Source organism: Taudactylus pleione, unplaced genomic scaffold (genome assembly GCF_031769625.1).
Source record: "Taudactylus pleione unplaced genomic scaffold, aTauple2 ptg000629l, whole genome shotgun sequence".
Classification (NCBI taxonomy): domain Eukaryota; kingdom Metazoa; phylum Chordata; class Amphibia; order Anura; family Myobatrachidae; genus Taudactylus; species Taudactylus pleione.
In genome coordinates this window covers 2829818-2844986 of record NW_028285031.1, presented here as the reverse complement: position 1 = coordinate 2844986, position 15169 = coordinate 2829818, and the positions used below count along the sequence as shown (strand labels likewise).

The following is a 15169-nucleotide window of genomic DNA, read 5'->3' as shown; positions in this document are numbered from 1 at the left end:
AGCCATCTAGGGCGCACTACATAGGTTACAATGGGGCAGGATGAGCAATTCCAGAAGTATAACATGCAGTGGGCAATTACAGAGAATAGAAAGGAACAGCTGGAGTGGAGTCCATGGTGCGGCAGTAAGGAGAGACAGTAGGTGGCAGTATCAGCATAGGGCATTTAGAAATGCAACTCATTTTCCTGATGGACCAGAATTCTGGGTTTTGAATATGATATCCTGGCCTATCTCCAAGTACAAAAAGTCTCTCTTGCGACATTTGAATGGTGCCGCTAAGGCTGTCATTCCAGTTAAAAGGACATCAGTTTTACCCCCAACCATCAAAGATTGGCTGAATCGCACAGATTTGTATAGGACTATGGAGGACATTTCTCTGATTGCATCAGATCGTTTCTCTATTTTTACAGCCACATGGTTTTACTGGCTAGAATTTAAACTCTTTTATATTCACCAGTTTGTTTGTTTTTTATTTTATTTTTGCTGGTATTTTAGTTTATTTGGTCTTTGAATTTTTTTTATTTTATCTGTATTGTATGGTATTATAATATTCTGGAAAATTGGATGTATTTGAATTAATTCTTTGTTGTATATGATTGATATATTTCTGTTCAGTTTTTATATATATGTCCTTAAATAAAATTTTATATATATATATATATATATATATATATATAAACACACACTGCGAAGCACACGCATGAGCAGAATGCAACAATCGGCCGATTGCATGCGTATATGCAACTGCGATCCTTGCTGAATCAGGCCCATAGAGCGGTTAGACGCTGGGACTGAAAACAGTCATTTATTTGTTTTTACTCAATTATAATATACTCCAAACGGAGGGACAATGTAACCTGGCATTATTAAGGCACTGAGCCCTGCACGGTATAGAGGACAAACTGGATAAATTATCACCTGAGGATTGTTAAATACAATTACTGAGGGGTCTATTCAGCAAGAGTGACAATGTTGGCCAGAATATTATCGGGCAACATCGTCACAAGGTTTGATCAATTATGATAAAATATGGCTGCTATTCAGCAATATTTTGTGCAGGGACAGCGGTTGCGGTATCACGCTCTCCCTGCGATGTCACAGAAGGGATTGTTTTCGGGATTCTGAAAACAATCCCTTCTGTTTCTTCTGCACTTGCTCAGTCATGGGCTCGGGAACAGTCTCCGTCCCTGCTTGCGGTGACCGCCAATGGGGTAAGTACATCTCCAGCCGGTCCAAATTGATTGACATGTGTATACAGGCTTTCTACTAGCCTGTATACATGTATATTTATGTGCTTTTATATTTAACATATAAATGTTAAATAAACCCAATATAGTTAATTGAGCCTCTGAATTAACGATTTTGGGTTTATTTAGAGGAAGAAAGATGCCATCTTCTCTCTTTTTTTAATATCTGTTTTTCTGATTTTGCATATTCCTTATATATCTTTATATCTGTGCTGCTAGTTGGGAGGCACCTCCTGAAATGTGTGTATATGTCAAATGTTAATTATTATAATTTTTTTTTGTATTTTTTATAGATATTTTTAATATATGTGAATATATAGTTTTTAATAAATGTAATTTTGACAGCGCTTCAGGTTATTTTTATTTGGGATGCGGTCATAGTCCTGACCGTGGAGATTCCGACGCGAGAATCCCGAATGCCGGAATCCCGAAGGTAAGTAGCGAGGTTAGGGGGAGGGTTAGTGTTAAGGTTAGGCACTAAGGGAAGGGTTAGGGATAGGCACTAAGGGGAGGGGGTTAGGTTTAGGGTGCGGGGAGGTTAGGTTTATGCACCAGAAACGGACGGTTAGGGGTAGGGAGAGGGTTAGGATACCAACCGACAGGTGTTGGGGATCCCGAGGGCCGGCATCCCATACCCATACCTTTTTATTTAAGTATAAAGGGGAGTCCAGTAATACGAAAATTTGTAAAAGTAGAGTCCAAATTATAACAGTGGGAGTAGTCCAGATATGGGGATGAGAATACAGAATAGGAGGGTAAGGGACAAGTAGTTGGCAGGGGGTTAAAACATTTTAAAAATAAAATAAGTAGTCCAAAGTCCAAATGCAGTTAAAACTCCAGTTTCAACTCCATGCTATAAAAAAGATGCTTAAAACTTTGCTTAATCCATTTCCATACTCTATGTGATGCTCTGCCTCTTATATGTCCTCATGATTGTAAACTCTTCTTTGTCTCAATAAAAAAATATTGATAAAAAATACCGGCCTTTCAGATGATGCACTTTTGTAGTTATAGTTGTAAAACTATATAGTTAAGGTAATGAGACTGATAGCAGAGATAAGTATTGTTTTACTATATACAGACTGTATCCAGGGCACATTCAGCAGCAACAATACTACCTGACAGGATGACACACGGCACTGAGCACTGAGCACTGAGCACGGCCAGCTGCCATTCTGTGCTCTCTCCGGCAGGGGGAGTTGTCTGCCAGCGCTCTGCGGCCTCTGAGGCCTCCTGCGTTACTGACCGGACAGGCAGGGATCCGGGCTGCGGGAGCGGCAGCAGCAGGTACCGGTACCGGGAACGCCACACACCCCGGGTCTCACCCCGACACTCAGCACTGGCACCACCATCCGCTACTCCCCGAGACCCGGCTGCCCAGGATGTGGCTGAACCCTGAGGAGGTGCTGCTGGCCAACGCGCTATGGGTGACCGAGCGAGCCAACCCCTTCTTCATCCTGCAGCGGCGCCGGGGGCACGGGAGAGGCGGGGGCCTGACAGGTGACGCCGGGGTATACGGGGCTATAAAGTGCCTGGGAGGAGGTGCAGACAGCTGTGATGGTTGTTGTTGTTGTGTTATTATTATGCCCATCCCAGTATTATCCACCTATGCAGCCTCTATAACAGGGCTCTCTGACCCTGGCACTCAGCTGCTGCCCACCCTTACCAGCTGCTTCTCTCTCCCAGTTTCTGCACCTCCTACCCTGATTTTGTCTCTCACCAATCTGCTGCCCCTCTTTCCCAGCTCCTGCTTACCCTCACCCAGCTACTGCCACTCTCTTCCAGCTTTTGCCCACCTCACCCAGCTGCTTTTCCTCTCTCAAAGGTTCTGCCCCTCTTACCCATCTGCTGTCCCCTTACCCAGCTTCTTCCGCCGTGAGCCAGCTTTTGCCCACTTCACTCAGCTGCTGGCCCTCTCTCATAGCTTCTGCCCCTCTTACCCAGATTCTGCCTTTCTCACCCATCTGCTGTCCCCTTACCCTGACATCCTGCCGCCGTGACCCAGCTTTTGCCCAGTTGCTTCCCCTCTCTCCTAGCTTCTGCCCCTCTCTCCTAGCTTCTGCCCCTCTCACCCAGCTTCTGCCCCCTCTCTCCTAGCTTCTGCCCCTCCTAGCTCCTGCCCCTCACCCAGCTTCTGCCCCCTCTCTCCTAGCTTCTGCCCCTCACCCAGCTTCTGCCCTTTCTCCTAGCTTCTGCCCCTCCTAGCTTCTGTCCCTCACCCATCTTTTGACTTTCACACAGACTCTGCCAGACTATAGATGCAGAGATGGCCAGGACTCAGGACTGTCGTATCCATATAACAGTCCTCTTTATATGCCTGTTATTCGCCATTGCCATAATACTGTAATAAGCACTGCTAAGCTTCTGTTGAGTGCAATTCACCCTCTGTATAAGAGGTCTTAGCCTGTGGATCCTTTCCTATTATGTAGGCTACCATTCCATTAATAGCGGGGTCTAACGTGGTTCAATGTTTTATTTAGTGTGTGGCCTTCGGGGTTTTTTTCTTAGTTATTCATTTTGTTAACAATAGTGCGCTTTATGTATGGGGAACAGTAAAGCAATTAAAGGGAAGTAAGTTATTAATCCCATACCAAGCCATGGGTTGTGCTGATTCACTGAATTTGTAAAGTTGCCAAAAGAGATGAAGAAAAACCTTCTCTGTATGATTGGGGCTTACGTGGTCTCTGGTGACATTAATGTGTGTCTGCTAAAGTATTGTAGGTATATACTGTATAGATACAACACTACATTTAGTGAAAGTCTATGTACATAAATATTCATTACTTTTCTATTTAATTTCCAGTTATGATCTTTCTATATGTGTATCACTGACCGTGTTTGTATGTTATACTGTATGGGAGGCTTGTATTATGTAAGATCAGCAGTTTAACTGGCATAATATATATATTTTTTTCTATTTATTTCTCTGATTTTAGCATTACATTAATATCCTTTATTTAATATCCAATATATTACACATCCCTTTACAATCCAAGAGTATTTATTCATTCACATTAGACCTTGCCCCAATGGAGCTTACAATCTAATTTTGTACCACAGGCCCACACAGAAACATCTTAAACTAATTTATATGTGATGTGAGCATATTTATACTAGGGATGTGCAGGCTCGGATAGGTTCGAATTTGCACACCGAGTTCGGATTTTTCCCTCAAAAAAAACGGGACTCAGAAAGAGGCAAAATGTCATCTTGCATGGACAAGCATCATCATTCCTGGACTTTTGTCCATGCAAGATGACGTTTTGCTTCTTTCTGAGTCCCGTTTTTTGTAGGGAAAAATCCCAACTCGGCGTGCAAATTCGAACCTATCTGAGCCTGCACATCCCTAATTTATACATTATAGTACATTACTTCTACACAACACACGTTACGGGTGGGTTTAATATGCAGGAGTTCTTGCACCAAAGCCCAACAATAAATAAAATGATCCCAAGCACTCTGTGCATTGCAGCTTTACATGGTGCCAGTGCAGACAGAGTAGCAGGGGGTCTCTTGGGATAGTTATGCAGTGCTAGACCTGGACCTTTCAGTGCCCTGGGCAAACCCAATACCTCGTTTTTAATATCTCCACAAACCCTACCCCTATTTCTTGGCTCTTTTCTTCTCCCCCTTGGAACAGGAGGGGCAGAGAGCTGGGAGCATCTTTAAGGACCTGTGCCACCCTCTCAGCACTGTCTCACTGCCCTCTGTATAAGCCTGTAGTTGTGATTTGTTTATGTTATACTGTTTATAGTGTATATATACACGGATGTGTGTCTATATAAATATATATATATTTTTTTTACACAAGTTCTATAAATGTTTGTTATATATACACTGATCCCCATTACTGCTAAAAACTATTGACGTAAAAATAATAAATAAATAGGCTATCCGCATTCCATCATGTCTCATTTATAATAAATACCGTACATCTAGCGACCACATAGCGTCAGTTTTAAATGTACCACTGAACTTAATAGATAAGTTTTCTAATTTGAGATCAGAAGACTAAAAATGTTAGTACCTGCCTCTCTCTTCGACTAATATAAAAATTCTATATGATCGCACTTCCTTTAGTAATGTTAGATAATACTGTTTTGCTGAATTAGCAGTAGAGGCTTAGAACCGGATAATACTTCTGACCAAAGTACAGCTAAAGATGAAAGAAGATGATAGAAAAAAAAACTGTTCTGCAGACGATCTGCCAAATTGCACATTTGAATGCCACTTTTTGCAAAGTTATCTGGTGGAATTTGCATTTAAATGTTTCACATGTAATTTCCCATGAGATTTATGTTCCGGGATGTAGTCAGGAAGCCGATGGTCGCAATGCCGACCGCCGGCTTCCCGACTATCAAACCCTGGCAAGGTACTAATGACAGGCGTCGAAATCCTGACACCTGTCATTAGACCTATGCCGGGAGCCCGATGCCTGGCATACCGATCAAAGGTAAGCTGGGCGCGAACAGCCATGAGGGGGAGGGTTAGGTTAGGGGCTCCCGGGGGGGACAGGGTTAGGCAGCCCCCCGGGATGGTTAGGCTAGGGGAAGAGAGGTTGGGGTTAGGCACCCCTGGGAGACTTGGGTTTAGGCTGCGAGGAAGGGGGGGATATTTTTAGGCACTTGGGGGGGAAGGGGGGGTGGAGGTTAGGGTTAGGCACCCCTAAAGGAGAGTTAGGATAGGGAATTAGGTTAGCGGTACTTACCTAAATTAGCAGTCGTGATCTTCACCCCTGCCGGGCTTCCGCTGTCAGGATTTGAACCGCCGACCATGTGGCCGGCGGTAAATCATAGTGATTCCTATGTCCCACGTGGAGTTCTTCCTTGTGTGTTCTGTTCTGCTGCCCTTGCGTCATGGTGTGCCACGTTTCACACACACAGAATGCGGTAAAGGAAATATAAGGTTGTCAGACTAAGATGGAAGGAGAAAAGATGTGCGCTGTCGTTTTTGAGACAGTCAATCCAATTGGGAGTGAGTTTGTGAAAGCAAATTTGTTTCAAGAAAGTCACATACATTACACCAATGCAATCACCTGGGAAATGTGAGAGCCAATTAGAAATACCAGATCGCAATAGTCGCGGCAAAATTTTCTACAAAATGCGACATGGGAGAAGTTCATGAAAAAGTGGGGAAACCATCCTGACCCCAAAAAAGAGGCAACTGAGATAGCAGGACCATATAGAAGGTTCATAGTGGCCATAAGGAGAGTACTGGAGGTGAACGCGCACCAACCCAGGATTTTTGTCAGTGTAAATGGATCCACCCGGGTCCAGGGACTCGGGGATCCAACTCTGGTAACTTGCAGGGTTGGGCACGGGCTGTTCCCGCGTCACCCTGTGGTGTGAACAGCGCAATCCAGGTCACGATGACCCGGATCGTGCCGCATGGTGCCTGATTAGCCGGCTTTAGTGGCGCTTGGCGAATACATCATCTCCAAGCGTCTACTGCAACCAGGGCTGGGCCGACCAGCACGGAGCAGTGTACCCCACCTGCCCTCCCTGCCTCTGTACTGCTGCGGAGCGAGGTAAGAAGGTCGGGGAGGGGAAGAAGTGCTGCTTACCTGCGCCGGAAGAGCCGTGTCAGTGCTTACCCGGTTCTGGCTACGGTGTAAAAGGGGTCTATTCCGGGTCTGAGATGGGTTGGAAATGTGTTCCAAATCCCAGGTCAGACCCGGGACTTTGGTGTAAAAGAGGTTTAAATGGCATCAAATGACTGATTTTTGCACTTTTTTTATTGGTGGAAAATTATAGCATGCAAATGTTATTCAGCAAGTTAAAGTCTTTCCAGCATTTTTGGGTACAGAAAAATGTCTGTATAGTAATTCTTCAGTGTTTTTATACAAGTTTGTAAAACATTGGAATAAACACTTTTACCTCTCATCTGCAAGTTGAAATACCCTCTCCCATCAATACAACAGCCCCACATATCTCGTTAACAATTCTTCATACCTGCCCTACGTCATTTACACCCCCACATACCTGCCCTACGTCATTTACACCCCCACATACCTGTCCCGCATCATTTACACCTCCACATACCTGTCCCACATAAATTACACCTCTACATACCTGTCCTACATCATTTACACCTCCGCATACCTGTCCTACATCATTTACACCTCCACATACCTGTCCTATAGCATTTACACCTCCATGTACCTGTCCTATAGCATTTACACCCCCACATACCTGTCCCACGTCATTTATACCTCCATGTACCTGTCCCACATAAATTACACCTCTACATACCTGTCCTACATCATTTACACCTCCACATACCTGTCCTACATCATTTACACCTCCCCATGCCTGTCCTACATCATTTACATCTCCACATACCTGTCCTACATCATTTACACCTCCACATACCTGTCCTATAGCATTTACACCCCCACATACCTGTCCAACATCATTTACACCTCCATGTACCTGTCCTATAGCATTTACACCCCCACATACCTGTCCTACATCATTTACATCTCCACATACCTGTCCCACATCATTTACACCCCCACATACCTGTCCTACATCATTTACATCTCCACATACCTGTCCCACATCATTTACACCACCACATACCTGTTCCACATCATTACACCTCCACATACCTGTCCTACATAATTTACACCTCCATGTACCTGTCCTACATCACTTACACCTCCGCATACCTGTCCTACATCATTTACATCTCCACATACCTGTCCTACATCACTTACACCTCCGCATACCTGTCCTACATCATTTACACCTCCATGTACCTGTCCTACATCATTTATACCTCCATGTACCTGTCCTATAGCATTTACACCCCCACATACCTGTCCAACATCATTTACACCTCCATGTACCTGTCCTATAGCATTTACACCCCCACATACCTGTCCAACATCATTTACACCTCCATGTACCTGTCCTATAGCATTTACACCCCCACATACCTGTCCAACATCATTTACACCTCCACATACCTCTGTCCCCACATCATTTATACCTCCACATCATCTACACCTCAACATACCTGTCTCCACATCATTTACACCTCGACATACCTGTCCAGCATCATTTAACTATTCATTGGGAGGGGTGTGCTAGAGATTTTCCCTATCTTTTTCGCACAAAAAAACGCAAATTTCATCTAGAAAAGCAATGCGATTTTGGTATTGGATTGCAAATGTAATTCGCAGTGCAAATTTGCCATGAGTACGGCTCGCACCCAAAGGCGCATATCCACTACATGATAAATTGGACGATTTGAACGATAACGATTTCATTATCGTTCATCGTCCGCAATATCGCGCAGTGGATATGCCGTCAATGCCCAGCGATGCGCGCTCCCACTGGTCGTCGATGCAGTCGCTCATCATCCGAACCTGCTGTCTAACCTGACGATATGGGCAGGTTCGGGAATGAGGGAGGGTGCCCACACTGAACGATATATCGTTCAGTGTGGGTTCAATGTCCACTGCACAACATAATGAATGATAACAATGTCGTTATCTTTCAATCGTTCATTAATCGTGTAGTGGATATGCAGCTTAATTGGATTGACCCCAAAGTGTGCATTGTCATATCCGGACATGCAGAGTTGTGTGACAGTCCCAGCAATTGCGTTGCATGGTTACACGTGGAGCAGGAGTAATGGAGCAGGAAAACACTAGTAGTAATTCCAGGTCTTCCGAGAGTGGAGGGAGAACAGGGCCAGGGGCAATAACAGTAGTGCAGCTGGTTCTTCCAGAACAGGTAGTTGTCCAAATGAAGCAAGAGTGATAGGATCAGCATGTAGGACAAGATAATAGTGGTTGGTGTGACATGGTGCTTGGTTATTGAAGGCTTGTGGTTACATTTTCTCTATCTTTTAATTAATAAAATCCCCCAGAAAAACTAGATACACCACTTCCTAGCATTCTGTTCACTCGGTGTCGAGTGCAGCTTTCCAATTGTAATTTTTTGCAATAGCGATTTCTTCATAAGCTTAAAGTGTATATAATGTGTTCCAGGCCAGGCTGACTGCACGTCTAGGACAATTAATGGGAGAGCTCATTTTATAGACCTGCAGCAAGAACGCCTTGCCCATAGAGCTCTGTACGCCGCTGGGAGAGAAGGGAAGAGTGGCAGTCAGCTTTGGAAATAACGGCTGGGGAGAAAAATACAAACTAATGGAGCATACACACGGTCAGATTTGTCAGACTTGTCAGATTTGTCAGATGAACGATTTGAACGATTTTACCAAAGTTTTGAACGATTTTTGACTGCATTAAAATGAATGGAATCGTCCAAGTCTGACTGCAAACACATCAGATGTCAGATATCGTTATCTGACAAACGGGAACGTGCATTGTAAATCGTCCATCGTTCAGATATGTCAGATTTTCCTTCAGATATGAACGACTGAACGATTTTTAAATCGTTATCGTTCATATCTGAAGGAAAAATCTGACCGTGTGTATGCACCATAACCTGACTAATTATCACATTTCCACCTATCCTATAAAACAATTAAGAAAACGTAAAAATAATAATGATAGTAACATAGCCAAGGATTTATGTTCTGTAGTGGTATGCATTGCCAAATATATCCAATTTTAAACTGTGAAACACTTCAAAAGGGGCGAATACATTTATAGCTACTGGGCGTGACATAAAGTATAAGATGGAAATATAGTTTTAATGTAAATAGATATATAAAATGTATTATTTTCAGAAGAGCACAGCTGTTTAGTAACTCTCCTATGGTGTACCAAATACAAATCTAATTGTATGAATTTCAGCTGCTATGCAGCCGGACGGCAGCATTAAATTAGGGGAGTCGGGTGTAAAGCTGCATACACACGTAAAGATTTTCTGTCCAACCGTCCAACTTGTTGATTGGTTGGAATGAAAATCTGGTAACGTATGGGAGTAACTGATGATCAGCAATTTTCATACCTTACCAGATTCTCATTCCAACCAATCAACTAGTTGGATGGCTGGACAGAAAATCTTTACGTGTGTATGCAGCTTAAGGATTTAAAAAAAAAAAATGGTCTAAAAGCTGATTACAAAGTGGGACCTGAAGCCCACTAAAAGCGAAGAACAGAAAAGAAATAATGCACTGCTGATAGACAACAATTAGTATCACAATAATCAATTGGTAAATTTAATCTAACACAATAGAAATATAAAAATATATATATATATGCCCAAAGATAGGTGTGCCAAGCTCGTGGCATCATATTAAGAAAGACTTGATGCTGTAATTGCTGCCAAAGGTGCATCAACAAAGTATTGAGCAAAGGCTGTGAATACTTATGTACATGTGATTTCTTAGTTTCTTTTTTTTTTGTTTAATTAAATTTGTGAATATCTCAAAACCTTTTACACGTTGTCATTATGGGGTATTGTGTGTAGAATTTTGAGGACAATGAATTTATTCCATTTTGGAATAAGGTGTAACATAACAAAATGTGGAAAAAGTGAAGCGCTGTGAATACTTTCCGGATGCACTGTATGTACAGTCTGAAAATGAGAGCCAGTTACTAACCTACAATGCTTAGCTGTGCTAGTTTACTTCTGTCCCTGCTCCCAGTCCTAACCCAATCTACACCACAGAGTCAAATGACTTGACGTTTGTCCCTGTTTTGTTTATAGACTGTAAATTCCGCAAAATGAAAGTTATAACTAGAGATGAGTGGTTCGGTATTGGCTCGGATCTCAGAACTAGGCAAATCATTATCTTCCATGTCGGCACAGATGTCCGTGATAGATGTTTTGCCTCGGTCTGAAATCTGAACTAGATGGAAAGAACCCAGCCAAAACCAAACCGCCCATCTCAGCTCGTTCTAATGGCAAATCTCACAGCTTATTACTATGCACAGAGCTTGAGAAGAGCAAAGTGGTCTTAAGGTGCATACACACTAGACGATATGCTCCCTGAGCGATATCGTCTAGTGTGTCCCCGGCAGGCTGTGCTCAATGTCGTTCATGACATTGAGCACAGCCGCTGAACAATATCATTAGCGATATCGTTCAGCGCCGGGCTCTCTCACCCATTCCCTGACATGCAGCAACCTGACGAGGTCGTCAGGTTGGCCTGCATGTCAGCCAGATGAACGAGGATGACGAACGACCCGCGGGAACGCGCGTCGTCGTCATCGTTCATCTTTTTTGTGTTAAAAATGGACGATAAAGTGGACGACTGAACGATAACGATATCGTTATCGTTCAGTCGTCCACTTTAATCGCCCAGTGTGTACGCACCATTACTTGTAGCAATTTGATTGACTGTACATTGGCTCAGCCCACAAGGGTGTTGTATGATGCCGACACCAGAATCGCGATCTAGTCAGAATGTTGACATGTAACGTGTTGGTATACAGAACTTTTTCACTATTTCACCCTAAACCTAAATTTAGCATTAAATGATATGTCGACATTTTGACTGTCGACATTCTGACCGGATACCATCCACAATATGTCTGCCTCTACTGTTTAGCTGCACCTTTTTGTCCATTCCAAAAATTGGACTGGCAAGCTCCCTATTCCAATGTATATTTCAAATTATAATTAATATAAAAATTAACTATGTCCAATCAGAATAAGATATGGTATCGAAGGGCATTCTGGCCTTGGTGTGTCTTCTGAACCATGTCCAAATTGAGTTATATATGTCCTACGGACTATATAATTGTTTTCAATGCCACACTCAGATGGGCAATGGTCATGTCGGCATTGAATTCACTGTAGACCTCAATAAAGAAGGCAGCTTATGTGACCTTTGTGAGAAGTGTATGTATTGTCGTCTTAGCTGTTTTATGGGCAGTCACATGCCTTTTGTTTTGTTTTGCAGACTACATTCATAGTCACATGACCAGTGCAGGCAACTTGGTGTCATTAAAAGTCATTGCACTAACACTATTTCCGTCACGGTTTCTAGGTTTGCTGGTGGGGACATTAGATGTTGTACTGGATTCAAGTGCCCGTGTGGCCCCTTACAGAATATTGCATCAGACCCAGGAATCGCAGATCTACTGGACTGTGGCTTGTGGTAGGTGTCATAGAAACTTTATATCCAACTAAAGGGGCCCATACATCTAAGGCCCCTATTTCCCCGTTCTGCGGATCGGCGGCCATCAATGTTCAGTGATCCGACCGCAGATCAGGGAAATTCATCATGTAAAACTAATGTCTCTCTGGGCACCTTTTTACTGATCAATCTTGGGCACATACTCATGCCATGAATGTTTATTATATGTGCCTCTCATTGGACAGTTAGCATCCAGTCCGCAGGCTATATAGCAGACACACTACAGCTCATTTACTAACGTTGTGATTAGGTGCAAACTTGCACTGACCCGCATCAACCAATCGGCAGTTAGCGTTTATATGTGACGTTCGACAATAAAACTGACAAATGCCTGATTGTCAGTAGCAATAGTGACATCTACAGGCTATAATGGGGAGGACAGTCCTAGCTAAACACTATTCAAAACTACAATTGAATGCACTTGTCACCTGCACACAGTGGACGTAGCTATTGTGTGGGCTACACTCTGATGAAAATTAGCACAAACCACTGTGTGTGTAGGTAACGGGACAGGTTAAACTTTGTGTTCATCTTATAATGCTGAAATGGTCTTAAATGTAATAGACATTGATGATTTTGGTCATATTCATAATATTTCTACTTCAGGGTCCATAGGGTATCCACAGGATACCTTGGGGTATAGGTGATGACGTCAGGCATTGGGCACCATAGAGTTAAGTTTTCAGCCTCCCAGGATGCACTAGGGTCCCCCTCCTATACCCCGCCCCCGGGCCAAGGCATCTCAGTTTAGTTTGGTGCCCGGCCGGAGTTGGATGCACCTGTTAGAGGGGGGCCATGAAGAGCCCCTGAAGTTTTCCTCAATGCAGCTGTGGCTGCACATCTGGAAGTACAGCATGGACAGTCAGTCCTGACGTCCATGCTGTCTTCCCTACACCCCCGCCGGTACCAGAACGCCGGTACTGATCCGGGGATGCTGGTGAACATCTGGGGTGATCCCAGATGTTTAGGACCATGGCCGGATTTAAGGGGGACAGCAGGTAAGCAGTGGGGTCCCGCGGTGGGTCCCCGCTGATGCATGGTCCAGAGTCCCCAGGCAGGGGGCTCCCTGGGGAGTGGCTGCAGCGTGGAGCCAGGTACTAACCTGCGCTTCCACTACCCCCCTGGGACAGCAGGACCGCGGCAGAGCGGTAGCGCTGCGGCGTCCCAGGGGTTAAATACATGCCATGGGAGAGCGCCTTCCCTGTCTCACAGCCGGCACCTACCCCGCTGCACACAGCCCTCTCTGCACACGTCGACTGGCCCTGTGGCAGCGCTCCTCCCCCAGGCCAGCCTCCTCTATGCTCCTCGGTGGCCATCTTCTAGAACGCATGGTGAACGCTGCTGGAAGTCTGGACGGAGGCATCGTGGTCTGGGTCTCGCCGCATACCTCTCCTCCGCTGTGGTCAGGTCTGTGTATGTAGCGCTGTGTCCTACGAGACTCTGTGTAGTTGATTTATCAGCGCTGTTAGTGCAGGAATTGATTTTCTTTGCATTGTATGTGACTGTGCTAGCGCTGCTGCCTGTACTTTTTACTTTCTAACTGTCAGCCTTATTACTGTCCCTGCTCTTTCTGCTAAAGCCCTTGCGGTGCGGTGCTGCAGGGTGGTCTCTCACTATGCTAAAAGTATTGGTGAAGAGGGGTCACATACTGTCCACCATCATGTCTGAAAGTGACTCTCCTCTCCGGCTTCAGTGTACTACGTGTAAAGTACCTATAGCGGAGGGGGAGGGTAGTGCGGAGGGTTTATGCCGGCAGTGTTTTTTATTGGCGCGGCCAATTACGGTCACAGCACCGGTACAGGAGCCGCCCTGGGCTTGTTTCGCTCAGGCGCTTACAACCTTGGTGGGCCAGTTAGCTCCGCAGCCCGCGTTCTCACAGATGGGATTGTCCCAGCAATCAGTGGTGTCGTCACCCATGCAGGGTTTCCCGAGGCAATTGATGGTACCCCGCAGTCTCCCTATTTCCCCTCTCCCGGTCTCTCAGGAGCCGGCGTGGGTTAATTCCCTGACTAGTTCTGTACATCACTTGTCGGATGTGTTACAAGGGGAGTCTGTGTTGCGGCCACAAAAGAGGCCGGTGGCGTCTCTGTCTGCTCCTTATGAGGATGACGAAGTGACGTCTGATGATGGGGAGATTCTGGATCTTTCCGACCAGGAACCTCTCCGTACTAAGGAGGCGGACGCTAGGTCCAAGGTATATATTCCTGGACTTATTCGGGCAGTCCGCACCGTTTTGGTAATTGAGGACGAAGTTCCTCCGGCGTCTAAATCCAAATATGCCTTTTTTAAGGATGTTAAGGGTGACGCCACAGTCTTTCCTCTTTCGGGTCAGTTGGTGGACCATTTAGAGGAGGCGTGGAAACAGCCTGGCAAACAATACCAGCTGCAGAGGCGTTTGGCGGTGGCTTATCCGTTCGCGCATAATTATTTTTCTAAGTGGGAATCCCCTCCACAGGTGGATTCTCATGTGACACGCCTCGTCCGGAGTGCCACTTTACCCATGCCATCCATGTCCTCCCTTAAGGATGCTGCGGACCGCAAGGTGGAGATCTGCCTAAAGTCCGTTTATTCCCTTGCGGGGGGGGGCAGCGCGGCCAGCTATGGCCATTTGCTGGGTTGCCAGAGCTATGGAGCGCTGGGCGGATACGTTGGAGGCGTCCTTTGACTCCGACTGTTCGGCTGAACAGACGGAGTTGATCGGCAATCTCCAGGAATTCGGCCACTTATATCAACGAAGCGGCCTTGGATATTAGTACCCTGGCGTCTCGAATTTCTTCGGCAGCTGCTCGTCGCACATTGTGGTTGCAATCTTGGAAGGCGGACGCTGATTCCAAAAAGGGTTTGGAAGCGTTGCCTTT

At 45.1% G+C, this 15169-nt stretch overlaps 1 protein-coding gene across 2 annotated transcripts in view; it reads left to right on the top strand.

Moving 5' to 3' along the window:
* The first annotated feature begins 2377 nt into the window (after positions 1–2377).
* The window catches only part of TBC1D9B (TBC1 domain family member 9B), an 81073-nt gene continuing 68281 nt past the window's right edge, over positions 2378–15169 (top strand). For both annotated transcript variants that reach the window (XM_088454756.1, XM_088454755.1), the window contains exons 1-2: positions 2378–2747; positions 12162–12272. In XM_088454756.1, the coding sequence (XP_088310882.1) occupies positions 2630–2747; positions 12162–12272 (229 nt within the window). In that variant the 5' untranslated portion in view covers positions 2378–2629. The remainder of the gene's footprint in view (positions 2748–12161; positions 12273–15169) is intronic.